This window comes from Leuresthes tenuis, unplaced genomic scaffold, assembly GCF_036924035.1.
Source record: "Leuresthes tenuis unplaced genomic scaffold, fLeuTen1.0.hap1 SCAF_5, whole genome shotgun sequence".
Classification (NCBI taxonomy): domain Eukaryota; kingdom Metazoa; phylum Chordata; class Actinopteri; order Atheriniformes; family Atherinopsidae; genus Leuresthes; species Leuresthes tenuis.
This window is the reverse complement of record NW_027325359.1, coordinates 27,021,226-27,034,812: the sequence shown is the minus strand read 5'-3', so window position 1 is coordinate 27,034,812 and position 13,587 is coordinate 27,021,226. Positions and strand designations below refer to the sequence as shown.

General features: G+C 37.6%; 2 protein-coding genes across 3 annotated transcripts; both read left to right on the top strand.

Annotated features, from left to right (window-relative positions):
- The first annotated feature begins 977 nt into the window (after positions 1-977).
- Positions 978-8,215, top strand: LOC140307575 (troponin I, fast skeletal muscle-like). Of its 2 annotated transcripts, none has more exons than XM_072386525.1 (7): positions 978-994; positions 3,993-4,024; positions 5,402-5,438; positions 5,519-5,647; positions 5,903-5,992; positions 7,142-7,315; positions 7,800-8,215. In XM_072386525.1, exons 2-7 carry the CDS (start codon positions 4,017-4,019, stop codon positions 7,875-7,877), a joined length of 516 nt encoding a protein of 171 aa, XP_072242626.1. In that variant the 5' UTR covers positions 978-994; positions 3,993-4,016; the 3' UTR covers positions 7,878-8,215. The 2 variants fall into 2 exon arrangements, with proteins under 2 accessions (XP_072242626.1, XP_072242625.1); XM_072386524.1 differs by lacking the exon at positions 978-994 and adding an exon at positions 1,605-1,731.
- An 839-nt stretch (positions 8,216-9,054) lies between these two features.
- On the top strand, positions 9,055-12,842 carry LOC140307576 (troponin I, fast skeletal muscle-like). The gene is made up of 7 exons (XM_072386526.1): positions 9,055-9,174; positions 10,392-10,424; positions 10,649-10,685; positions 10,949-11,077; positions 11,967-12,056; positions 12,129-12,302; positions 12,450-12,842. Exons 2-7 carry the CDS (start codon positions 10,417-10,419, stop codon positions 12,525-12,527), a joined length of 516 nt encoding a protein of 171 aa, XP_072242627.1. The 5' UTR covers positions 9,055-9,174; positions 10,392-10,416; the 3' UTR covers positions 12,528-12,842.
- The last annotated feature ends 745 nt before the right edge of the window (positions 12,843-13,587 follow it).

Here is a 13,587-nt window from a genome sequence, read left to right as displayed (position 1 = left end):
GAGACCTCAGGACTAAAACTTAAACTACCATTGTGTGAAAACTATAAAAGATATCAACACACTCTTTAATTCTGTAAAAGCTGAATCTTTCCTCACCCATCTAAACTAGCTACACGCCAACCTGTAATTCAAACGGTTTTTTAATCTTATTTTATGTGATGGATCTGCACAAAATAGTCTAAGTTGGTGAAATTAAATGAGAAAAATATATATAAAAAAGTATATATATATATATATATATATATATATATATATATATAAAAAAAAGAAAATTGGTATGTACATATGTATCCACCCACCTAGCTATGAAGATGCTAAAAAGTAAATATTAGAGAACGTTGCCTCTCTCCTGTACACTTATACACTCATAATTAAGCAGGGTTATCATGTAGGTCCTGTGCCATGGGTATTTCATGTTCACATACACACACACATTAGCCCAGTAGCATGCTCGCTAAGCAGTTGATGTGTTATCCTGTGGTTTGAGGTCATCTATATCCACAGTTGTGTTGTACAAGACAAGGGGAAAAAGAAACAAACTCAAGAGTATTCTCATCTGACCAGAGGATTCTCACCAGAGGACCCTCTTCTATGTGTTTGGGGAGTCTCCCACATGCATTTTGGTGAACTCTAAAGATGCATTAAATTTTTTTTTCTGTAAGAAATACCTTTTTTCTTGCTACTCTTCAGTAAAGCCCAGCTCTGTGTAGTGTAAAGCTTACAGTGGTCCTATGGAGAGATACACCAGTGTCCTCTTTCTTCAGGGTTACCTTTGGGTTTATTGTTGTCTCTCTGATTAATGCCCTCTTTGCCCGGTTTGTTTTCAGATTGAGGATTTGAAGCTGAAGGGTAGAGCTGGCAGGAGTGAAGAAACCTGCCCTGAAGAAAGTGCATATGTCAGCTGACACCATGCTGAAGACTCTGCAGGGGCCATACAGTTAAGATGGGTCTGAGGGCCAACCTGAAGCAGCTCAAGAAGGAAGCCAAGGAGGAGGTGAGAATCTCTTCGGTTTGGATGCATCAGCTTTAACACTGTTGTACCAATCCTTTCAGGCTGTGGAGGCGGTTAGCAACTGGTGTAAGAACATTGAAGGCAAAGCTGATAGGAAGAAGAGGTTCAAGACCTTTTAAAAAATCTAATCCAATTTAATATTTTCACTCCTTCTGGGTTGCTGCCTCTCTTGTCCCTAGTTAAATCTTTTCAAAGAACTGGAAGAAACTCGAGAAAATAAATGTTCTTTTGGAATATGACAACACTGTAATGCTGCAGTTTTTACAGATGAATTTTGCAACTTTAAAAGCCAATGAGTCAAAATGTAATTTGGAGCTGTTTCCGGAGCTGATTTATATTGTCTTTTCTCTCTGAATTATGTCCAGGGCTAGATTTATTCCTGAAGACATGCAGCATTTGACAGAATGAACCAAATGCTGGAAAAACTGTTTTCAGGGTCAAGAAACCTCTTAAATCCAATCCAAACACAGCAGGGTGAATTTGTCATAGATTTGCTGTCTGACTTTAGCTCATGTCGAACCACCAGATGTCAGCAGGGAGCCTTTGTCATTCTCTGCTGGATCTTTTTCCTTCCATATCTTGTTCCTATCATATGTCCCTTGTTCTGGTGATGATCGTGGGTTTTCCTGCCAAATATTTCCATCAATTCTGACTTCCACTTCAACATGTTTGGTAATGATCACAAGCAAAGCTGCATCCACAGACACATTTTCCAAATGGTGAGTGACAGTTTTATTCTTTGCACTCTAACACCACTCTATATTAACTAAATCATGTTGTGTTTTAAGAATCTCATTTATGTTTGAATTTGTATCTTAAGAACACAATTGAAATTTTAGGACATAATATGTGCACCAACTGAAATTATTTTAATTCACATTTCCTGATATATTTGGCATATTTATAAACTTTAGAATGTCCTGAATATAGATCTCATGTTAGAAGTTTAAAAATGACATTTTTAATAAAACATGATTCTTGCTATGAGATGAATTTCCAAAACCAGAAAATGTTCATCAGTTATTCAAGGTTTTGAGGAAAAATAAAGCTGAAAATATGCAGATAATTAGAGGTTTTAGCTTCAGTTTTAATGTTTATTCCGTCTAAATAATCTCTGATATCATAATAAAGATTGAACTTTTTTTTTTACCACAAAAATGATGTTCCATTCTAAATGTTTCATGTAATACTAAAGAAAGGTGAGAAGATGCTAACAAAGGTCTTATAAAATTCAGATTTCAAATCTTGTCTGTTTTAAGTGAGTTTCACAGTTATCTGCCTCGTTTTTCATTATATTAACTTAAAAACACTTGATTAACATGCTCTTTACAGGTCTGAAACAGGTTATTTTCTTGCATTCTGTAATCACACAGGAAACTGAAACAGTGATCATTGAATAAGTTGGCCACACTGCCTGTCTGTTGTGTAACAATTGCTTGAGTCCCTCACTTGTCTCTGGATATGGAACCTGATAGTGTCTGTCCAGTCCAAGGAGGTGATTTCTTGCAGCCGAAATTTACGATGTTCCTCAGAGAGTTGCGGTGGTATTTCTGGAGCCTGTTGGCCCATTGGTCTGAAGTGGCTCTGTTACCATAAAGAGGGCTGACTTTCCTGCTGAGCCAGCACTTAACACCCTATATACCAAGTTTTATCTTTACTATTTGGGACTTGGCAGTATCTCCCCCCTTCTTGTGCACCTCCTCGTCCTCATCACGTTCAGTAGGTGAGAGTCTCTCCGGCAGCTCATTCACTCACTCTGTCAGGAAACAATACTGCGAGTTGCGCTGAGGTCTGCTTTACAGGTGGGGTTCAGTTTTCTTTAAAAGAAAAAAGGGAGTAAGACTGTTTTTTAGAGATGTTGCTGCAAGTGTGACCTCTGACCTCTCAGAGCTGATACAGCAGCTGAGACTTATTGGACTTTTTGAAGGACACAGTAGGACACTCAGCAACACGGTAAAAACTACTGGCTATTCAGGGAGGTTTACTCTAAAGAAAAAGCTTTGATTTTTTCTTCTTTTATTTTGGCAATCTAGGGCTTTTTAGTGGAAATCAGCTCAATATCTTTGTGACTCATTATAAGGGATTTTTAAACTATACAGGATCCCGACAATTAAAATAAGCATTGTTGTCTTTATCAGCTTGAATCTAAAACTCAACCTCTCTCATCAGATATGCTAACACATTATTTTATGCATCCATGTTGTCCAAACTATTATTCTGGTAGAACATAGCAATCATTTTCAACATCCTCTGATTATATTGTCCTGGAAAAGAAAAATATCAATGGAAAAGTTTACTATTGACAAGTTCTACATTTGCACATTTGGCTCACCTTTCAGGCACTAACAATGAGACATTTGGAAATTAACAGCCAGAAGGATAATAATTCAAGCCTGCATTTTCCCTAGGATCAGTGCCAGTTAACATTACTCACTGTTGGATATTGTTCTCTCTCTTTTTTTTATCTTTCAAAGAAAGTTTGACCCAAAATGTTCTTTGACAATGAGCTTTAGAAATTAGGTTTTACATTATTCCTTTTATGGCTGAATTGAACACTACTTGATTTGGATTTATGTGTAAACACCTTGATTTTTAGACCTATTTATGGTGCCTTGTTCTTTATCTTGGGACCTGAACCTGCTTGTGAACACAGCTGGTGTCAGGTGGAACTTGCATGTCTGCAGGTTGTTAGAATTGGTAATAACTGCTCTCACTGTGAGCTTGGCACCACATTTGGTTCTTTGCTGGTGGCATTTTATGCAAAGGTCTTTGGCTCACTGCAACACATTCAGTTCTGGGAGGAGCGTCTTCAGGAGGGCAACTGTTGACTGTCCAAAATTAGCTGGTTTGTGATTGCTGGAAGCTGTTTTTTTTTTTTTTTGGACAACAACGTGTGTTCAGTCCAGCTGTGGACAGAGTCTGTGTAGTTCATGTGAGCTGCCTGCTCATGCTTAACTGAGTGTTTTCTCTGTCTGAACAGGCGTGAAGATCAAAAACAGCCAAAATGTCTGAGTAAGTACACATCATCTTCTCTTTTGAGGTGGTCCTTTAAATGAGAGTCAGGCTTCCAAACGAGGCAGGAGCCCTTTCAAACTCCAATCTTTATTTATCATTTCAACTGATTCCTAGTCGTTTTCCAGTTGAGCCCCAGTATAGATCACAAATAGTCCCAATATGGTTGTTTCTAACTCTAAAAGACCAGCTGATGTCGGAGTACAAACAATCCTTGAATAAGTTTATGTGGATTTATTTTCGATGTGATAAATCATCCCCCAGATCAACCCCCAAATTTTTATGGGGTTATAAGAAGATTGTGGTACATTGCTCAGTCCATGCCACAGAGATGGAAAATCAAACCTATGATATTGGAAAATGAAGGACCCTAACTCTTCCCTCCATGTTGACTTGAACTTTTATCTGAAAAAAAATTCAATATCTATATATGCTAGTCTCTTCTAAGAAAAATAATACTATAATATTTATATCTATATATATTATTATAATACTATAATAATAATATAGTTCAGAAGTTAACTACAATTAGTTACTAGAAAGCAAACCATCTTGTCTTCTTTTATCCTGTAACTGCTGTGATATCAAAGTCATTGCTGTCAGTGGTGATAAATGCCACAATATATCAGAGGTTTCAGTTCATTCGGATTCATCCTCCCGTCTGTTTTAATGTCTGCACAAAGTTCAGTAATTATTTAGATATGCCACTCCAGTGATCATAATGTAGTGATGATAACCACAAAGCTGTGCTGCCACTCTGTCTGACGGGTATCTGAAGTGATATGAACACATGTGAAGGCACAAGCTAAGTATGAAGGTTAACCCTTGGCGCTGGATGACAGCAGCTTTACATATTGCTGGTATGTGCAAGAAGAAACAGTTTAAAGCAAGCAACCGGACTGTATCTTATTTTAATTTAAAGCAACACTTGAATTTGATCTCAATACATTTTAGCAATTTGTCTGAAAGTTTCAAATGACTGTGGTATTTTTCACCTCCACTCTGTGCGTTTTTAAGAGACGAGTGAATTGAAACTTAACTTTCCCAAAAAATCTAAGTTGTTGTTGTGCTTTATATCCACTGCTTTTGTGAGGATAAGGGGACTTCTCAGGGCTTATGTTATAGGAGTAGCATTATAATAATGAGCCAGTTAGCTTAGATGAGAATGAAAACAGTTTTTTTATAGAATGGGTATTAAACAACTAGTAAAGATAAAACATGTTGCTCAGTGAACTAGTAAGTGATGTTAACCTTCTCATTTGACTCTATACAAGAATGTGAATTTCCAAGGTTCTAAAAAGTAAATGAAATGTAACAGACAAACTCAAACTTCATCCTGTCAGAAAGTTAATGGCTTTTGTTTTTTTTTGTTTTCAGAAAGAAAATGACATCCAGCCGTCGGCATCATCTGAAGGTGAGAATTAAACCTAATTTTTTTGGGTGGAGATTGTCTGATGCTTTAAGTTTTGCATACATGTTTTAATCTCCCTGCAGAGTTTGATGCTGCAGATTGCCGCTAATTGGCTTGAGCAGGAGAAGAAGGAAATTGAAGCTGCAAAAGAGGCCTATATGGCTGAGAACTGCCCAGCCCCTGACCTCAGTGGAGACCAGGCTGCCCTTATGGTGAAACCAAAACACTCTGAAGCCAATTTTAGTCACTTACTCGCTGTGATATTCAGTTTGAAATGGCAAAGATGACAGCTTTAATATTATTCCAGAAACTTGTTTACCCACTGTGGCAGAGTAGCCTGCTGAAAGCTAAGTTTAGTGCATTGCACAATCCCAGAACTCTCCACTGTACTTTAAACTACTTAAATCAATGTTCCTACTGCAAGTCATAGACAGCTGAAGGGACATGTCGGTTATGATCTTCAACAGGAAATCTGCAAGAAGCTCCAACATGCCATCGACAAGGTTGATGATGCAAGGTATGATGCTGCGGCCAAGGTCGAGAAGATCGACAAAGAGGTGAGAGTCAAGAGATAGATAGATAGATGCAATGACATAAACTAGTGTTAAAAATCCTCTTTTCCGACTGTTCAATGAAATCCCTCATTTCTTTCCTTGCAGAGCTGACTTTGATTGGGGACATTGGGGCTGCTTGTTTTATTCTAAACTGGCCTGTTAAACATTGTTTCACAATGACGATTAGAAACTTGGATTATGGTTAATGAGTGTTCTGCTGATGTTTTCTTGAGGTGTTCTGGATTTCAGCTGGGAAACATGTAACTTTTGCTCAAACATTACTCTGAGATGTGCATTTTTCAGGAACAGCTCTGAAAGAGTTAAGGGTTGAAAAATTAATTTCAAGTTTTAAAGTTGAACGTAAAAACTTGTGAAACCAATGATCAAAAACAAAGCACGACACCACTGAGACACAGGGAAAACTGTGAAGCGCAGCACCAATCTCTTTTACTTAGCTGGTGGAATTTGCCATTTGGATCTGGTGTAGTCATCCTTGGGTCAGCTAGCTATCAAAGAATATAAACTGATTGTTCTAAGGTGACCTCTTTTATTGGTTATTTTGCATATGTATGAAAGGGACTTTTTCTAATATGAAGAATATATGGCATTGAATATTAGAAAACGTCCCTGTGCTTCTTCTTCTGTAAATTTTGAAAACTAAAATCACTAACTATGTGTGATTTTGCATAAATTTGTCATCTGCTCCAGAGGGAAAGAAAAACATTTATTGACTTTAAACACTTAAGTGCTTATTCCAAATGAACTGAGAATGGAAGTGAACGAAAGCCTTGCATGTTTAGGGGGATTGACATGGAAAATTTAGATGCATCAGTTATTTTCCAGCTATATCTTCTGGTTTCGCCTAGAGTTGAATATCTTAAGGTTTAACAAAAATGAAAGACAATATTCAACTTTGTATTCTGGGGAAAACACAAAAAGATTTGGTAAGCAAAGTAGATCACAATAATATTTTACTGAAAAGAATGGATGTGAATGTCTAAATTAGTGATGATTTAACAGCAATGACAAATATGTTCATTCTGTATGTTTTATCTGTGGAGATTATTCATAATACATTTGTTGTTAATGATTTAAGTAACATGTGCTTGAGCACCCCTCACAACAATTTAATGAATGTTTCTATGACTCCAGATTGAGGATCTGAAGCTGAAGGTGGTGGAACTCGCTGGAGTGAAGAAACCTGCTCTGAAGAAGGTGCGAATGTCTGCTGATGCTATGCTGCAGGCCCTGCTGGGAGGAAAACACAAGGTGACCATGGACCTGAGAGCCAACCTGAAGCAGGTCAAGAAGGAAGTCAAAGAGGAGGTGAGGGATGAAGTTTTCACAAAAATACAGTACATGTGTAGTCATCACTGTGACTAGAAACTGAACTGAGGTTAACTTTTAATGATAAACACAGAGCTGCACACTGATTGGACTGTTGAGATCTGTATTAGGTTAGCGGATCCATCATTTCAAAGCAGACATTATACTCCTGCACCTATGGCTAATAAATTAAATGTGGTCTCATTAATCTGTTGGTGATTAGATATCTTTTAAAGTTTAGATACTTTTCCTTTGCTGAAAATGAAGGATTACTTAACAAAAGTAGGCTTATATATCTGTTAGATATCTGTTGCTCATAGAGTGTCAGTGAGTTGATTTTTATATTCAAAGATAAAGGAATACGAGTTACGTGGAAGGAAAGGGATGTACCCACTTACATTAAATTGAAGTGACTCTGACTGGAAAGGTTTGCTTCACTTGTTTTGTTAGTCTTGATACTAAGAAATCCTTGTTGTTCTTCCAGTCAACAGAGGCAGTGGGCGACTGGCGTAAAAACATTGAGGACAAGGCAGACAGGAAGAAGATGTTCGAGTCTTCCTAAAACCCTTCTGGACCAGCGAGGACGATGGCAGGGGAACCGTTTCTGTTTCTGTCCGAGGTCTGAGTGACTGAATGCGTCTGTGTGTCTCCTCCGGACATTGAGGGACAATATTCAGGCGCCTTTTTGTTGTTTTTGTGATACTGTCACCCCCGAGAGACACTGAACCAAAACAAAGAAACATCATTTTGTACAGTTAAAACTTCTGGCAGACAACATCACCTCATAATGTGTAGGTTTCCACGAAAGCAGTAGAAATAAATGTTTTGAAATAAGGATGAATTTTGTTTGCTACTTTTATCCACTTGTTAATTCTTCCACACCATTCAAACTGGCAACTTAGTGAGTCGTGAAAGATAAACAAATAAGAGAATTACATTGCTTCAGAAAAGACCTGGAGTCATTCTACAAATTAAAAAATATTGTAAAATTACAGAGAAGAGCTGGGTCAGAACTGAACTCAGGTCCTCTGGTCCTCACGCTCTACCTGTAGCGATGAAGACAAGCCTAAAATTAGATTTTAGATATTTTAATTTCTGAATATCAGTGTTTGCGTTGTTGTGGTGAATGCAGATAACTGACTGAGCCCTAAACAAGCGTGCTTTCTATGAACATTTGTAAACAGTGGACATTTAGAATGTTTTACTACAGTAAAATCAAATCAGCTTTAATCGTGATTGGTCCCTTTTCCTCTTACTTTCTCAGAGTGGAATTGGAGGATGAAGTTAGACTGTTTTAGACTAAAAAATGTTTAAGTCGATAAACAACAAAGGAACTGGACAAAGGCTAGCTCGCTGTTTCATCCTTCTTACAGTCTGTTTCCTGAGTAATCCTGTAATATAATATAATTAAACGGTAGAGTCATTAAAATAGTTGTTTATTCTATAATAATATCATATAATTAACACTGTGTGAAGAAATGTCTATGCAACTTTGATCTGAAAGAAACAAGATTTCAAAAGAATAATCTCAGGATGTGAAGTGGGATCCTTAATGCCCCACTAATTGCATGCACAATCACACACAGCATGTATGCAACAAGGAGCCTTCAGCTCAGCTTGAAGTGATCTCAGATGGACGGCAGTTTGCAGAGTGGGGCTGGGCAGGGTGTATTTCAGGAGCTTGCAGGCCCATTGGTCTGACTGGGAATCCATTTCCATAAAGAGGATCAGGGCATTTTGCTGAGACATCACAAGCCACCATATATACCTATTTAATTTTTCTCTGTCTGGTGGCTTTGGCAGTGTCTCGTTCTCTTCCACCAAGTGTGTCTTGTCCTCCTTCTTCCTCCTCTCAATAGGTGAGATATCTTCCTTATACTTTTTTTCTTCTCCAGCCTCTTCAGACCTCTCTGAGAGCAGCATCTTTATTTTCACTGGACAAAACAAAAATATGTTGAGTTCAGCTACATTTCAACTGGACTCTCTTTTTGAGATACATCATTTTAAAGTTGAGTCAAACTGTCCGTTTCTCCTCCTTTGACCCCTCTCTACAACCTAAACTCGCTTTCTACATGTTTGTTAGCGACATTTGACCTTTCCTGGCAGATCAGATTTGTGACTTCTGTGCCGCACTATGCTGTGTATTATGCTCATGTGTTTTAAGACCTGTTTGCCACTCAGCGTAAGGAAGTGAATGTAACCCAGCAACTGGAGGCCAAGTCTTAAAGTTGAACATGCTGAACATGCTGGAATACTTAAACAAAAATAATGAGTCTAGCTGACAAACCAGCCTTTTTACTTCTGTTTGAAAGAAGCAAGTTTGGGCTGTTTAGTGGATGCAAAAATCCTTGAGATGATGTGCTTTGTTACAATTCATGACAATAACTGGCATATTTAACTATTCATGGCTGTTTGATTAGTTTTTTATTAATGTGTACATTTGGCTGATATTATTTATGGGCTTCCAGGATAATCATTTGTAGAACTTAAAACTTGGATAAACACTTAGTTGGAGGATTTTCTTGGCTGTTACTTCTTTTAATCAAACTTAACTTACACTTAAATTTCTCACAAAATGCAGTGGTAAATATGTCAGACTCATCACTGTGAAACATTACGAAATTGTAAAAAAATACATTATGCATAATAATGGGAGAAATGCATGGCCATTATATACATTGTTTAATTGTAAACAGAGATTGCGACAGGGCTCTTTTTTTGATCATTAGGTGACGCACCGCTGGGCCTCACTAATATACAAGTTACTGAAATGCAAAGTTGAACTCCAGTGAATGATATCCCACAGAGGAATCTTTCAAATTAACCCCTCACTTGATCTGGTCATAAACGGCGGAGAGGCGACACCCGACTCTGACCGTCCCAGTTTAGTTCAGGCGAAGTCGCTGCTCTTCAGCTGTGGCCTCAGATCGTGTTACCTTACAAATTCTACTGTCCATCAGTCTCCATCAAAGCTCTGGAACATGCTGATCTCAGACAGCCTTGCAGTGACAACCTGATCTGAACTACGGTGCTCAGCATGGGTCAAACATGTCTTATTATGTGTGTCTTAATGCAGGTTGAGAACCACAAAACCCACCAAGATGTCTGAGTAAGTCTGACCAACAACCTCTTAATCACTGTATACTACTTAATCAGACTTAATTACAGGAACTTCACCTCATAAACAATTAATGTAAAAGGATTATATTAAAAAACAGTTTGGCTGTACTCATCAAGTACAATATTTTCATTAATAAAGAAGAGCATCATATTCCAAGAAAACTATGCTCAAACTGAATTATGTAACTAATGTTGGAACTTGTTCCCAAACAGAAAAAAGATGACATCCAGCCGCAGGCATCACCTGAAGGTAAAACGACAGCTATAATTTCTCTTTAAATGAATGATGCAGCTTTTTTTTTTTGCTTTAATTGTTATAAACTAGTTAAAAGTATACTCCAAATTTCAATACTCTAAAAGTTCCGTGTTTTAATTTTGTCAAATGCCAATGAGAAGACTCAACCAAAAATGAGGAATGTAATGCATTTATTGGAGAGTAATTTGACAGAGTGTTGTTTGACTTTTATCAAAAGAATTTCTAATTAAGAGTTTTCATTGTTGTTTGCCATATAGAGCCTGATTCTGCAGATTGCTCAGAGCTGGTTAGAGCAGGAGAAAAAGGACATTACTGCAGCCAAGGAGGCTTACATGGCAGAGCATTGTCCTGCTCCAGACATGAGTGGAGATCAGGCTGCTCTGATGGTAAGGACATCAGTGAAAAGAAGGAACAAATGTATTAGAAGTAAAGGAAACTTCTCTAAGAGAGCTAGGGTGAGTCGGTAATAAGTTATAAAACAGAGCAGAACTGCTGCTGTAGGGCTATAGCTGATTATTGAACATTTAGTCTATTCATGAGATTTCCCTGGGGCCCAGTATGATACCAAAAGTTGTTAATATTCAGTTGTGCTACCACAGCACACAGATCTCAGTAATGTAAATTCCTATATTTTAGCATAAATGGTTAACACACAAAAAGCTTTTATCCACTGACTTACATCTGAGGGGCACATTAGAGATTCAAGTACTTACAGTTCAATCAGATCTTCATGGTCCCTCTTAATTCCTCCATTCATGTAGTCTTCTTTGCAGCATTACACACAGTGTCACTGCAGTATTCATCTTATTTTTTTGATCGATTTATACCTGGAATACCAAAAGAAAGAGGTAGTTTGTTACTTAAACACAATGTAATATTTATGGTCATTATGAGGACATGGAGTGTAATTATTGTCTCTCATCAAGAAAAGGACTCCTCCTTTGTGATCTGTCAGTGAGGGAATGCATGGCTGCGATGGTACTGACTTGATGACAAAGTGTATTCATGCAATTCATGTATGACACTAGAGAACAGTAAGGGTTGGCGAGACTGACATTCAAAGTTAACAATCTGGCCTCAGTCACCACTTCACAAGCTTCATTTCATGTCAACACGTGTCATGTCCTCAAGTTTTGGAGGCAAATTTGCACCATTGAATTTATTATAAATCACTCTCCATTTTTCTTTATCGTTTTGACATCTAAAGCTTTTTGAATTAATATGAACAATACTGGAATGTAAGTGAGAAGGTTATTTTTGTTTGTGTGTGAACAGGAACTCTGCAAGAAGCTCTCTGCTACCATCGACAAGATTGATGAGGAGAGATACGATGCCGAGGCCAAAGTTCAGAAGGCTGATAAAGAGGTACAATTCTTTTTTTTCACACTAACAACACAGAAGTGAAGAATGGGAAATTAAACCATTTCCTCCCCATAGCTTGAAGACCTGAAGATCAAAGTTGTGGACCTGATTGGTGTGAAGAAACCTGCCCTGAAGAAAGTGCGCATGTCTGCAGATACCATGCTGCAGGCCCTGCTGGGCTCTAAACATAAGGTGACCATGGATCTGAGATCCAACCTGAAGCAGGTGAAGAAAGAAGTCAAAGAGGAGGTGAGATTACTGTTTTTTTTTTACCTTAACATTCTAACAACTTAACTCAGTTATATGTGATCTCTGTCAAATAAAAATCATCCAAAACCACAGCTATGATCCTCTCATATGTTTTCTATGAAATAACTTGTTTCTTGTCCTCTGCAGCCGACAGAAGCAGTGGGTGATTGGCGTAAGAACATTGAGGACAAGGCTGACAGGAAGAAGATGTTTGAGACCTCCTAAGTCTGTTGCAGCCGGCTGTCTTTCTGCTTACATGAACTCCACATGTTTTATACGTGTTGGTGGAAGTCAGCAACTAATGTATATCTCACAGGGTTGAAAGCTAGCTTATCTGAGAGGAGTCATTCTGCTGGAAATGTGATGTATCAGAGGATTTTTTTCTTTGCACTTTGTTGTAGTTGTCTGGAGGGAGGGGGAGGAGTGTAGAGGTTCACACAAACACAAATATCAAGTCTTCAACTCCACACTGTCAAGAACATTCATCCAAAACGAAACCAGTTAAATAAACATAATAAAGTCATATTTGGAAGAAAATGACAGTGAGGTTTTGTCTTTGTTCTATTTCAACTTGTTCTTGCTGAATTTAGAGGGCCGTATACAGAGTCTGGATCATAGAAAAGACTGAAGTCCTGAGTTTGGGATAAATAATGAAAATATAGATTCATAAAAATCGGACTGTTTTTTACATTTATATGCTGTGCTTTTAAATATTCAATCATTTAAAAAAAAGTTATGGAACAATTTCATTTCCAAATTAGTAATGACTGTCACACAGACTAAGAACCAGATGTGTTATTTTCTTATAGTATCAAATCAGATTTGCTGTCTAAACTGTACATACTGCAAAGCCACAAGCCAGTGGTACCAGTCGCAGGGTTGTGACCAAAAGTCATTAATATGTGTCAGCGTTTTTACTGACACATGCTTCCTATCACGTCTTCATCTGGGATCCTGTTTCCATAAGACTGGGTAAAAGACAACTATGGTCTGTAGTTGTGGCCTCTTTGTAATAAAAAATCCAGAAACAGCAACTTGACTTATTAATGAATTAGTCATGCTTCATACCACTCTGACACTTATGCCCGACAAGTGTTTTGTTAATATTCTGTGATCTCATGTGTTTGATTTTTAAAGAGTCAGGCTAACAATGATGTTTAAGAGGAGACTAAAACCCACTCAAGTCATTTATATGAGAATATCAGAAGTTATGATAAGTTATGAATTTACTTATAAGCCACATATTCATTCTTTTTATTACTTATCTAACAAGAATTCTATATAA

Coding starts and splice junctions, on each gene's coding strand:
- LOC140307575 (XM_072386525.1), top strand. Junction 5,439..5,518: donor GCCGTCGGCATCATCTGAAG/GTGAGAATTAAA, acceptor ATCTCCCTGCAG/AGTTTGATGCTGCAGATTGC. Junction 5,648..5,902: donor GAGACCAGGCTGCCCTTATG/GTGAAACCAAAA, acceptor GATCTTCAACAG/GAAATCTGCAAGAAGCTCCA.
- LOC140307576 (XM_072386526.1), top strand. Junction 10,686..10,948: donor GCCGCAGGCATCACCTGAAG/GTAAAACGACAG, acceptor TTTGCCATATAG/AGCCTGATTCTGCAGATTGC. Junction 11,078..11,966: donor GAGATCAGGCTGCTCTGATG/GTAAGGACATCA, acceptor GTGTGTGAACAG/GAACTCTGCAAGAAGCTCTC.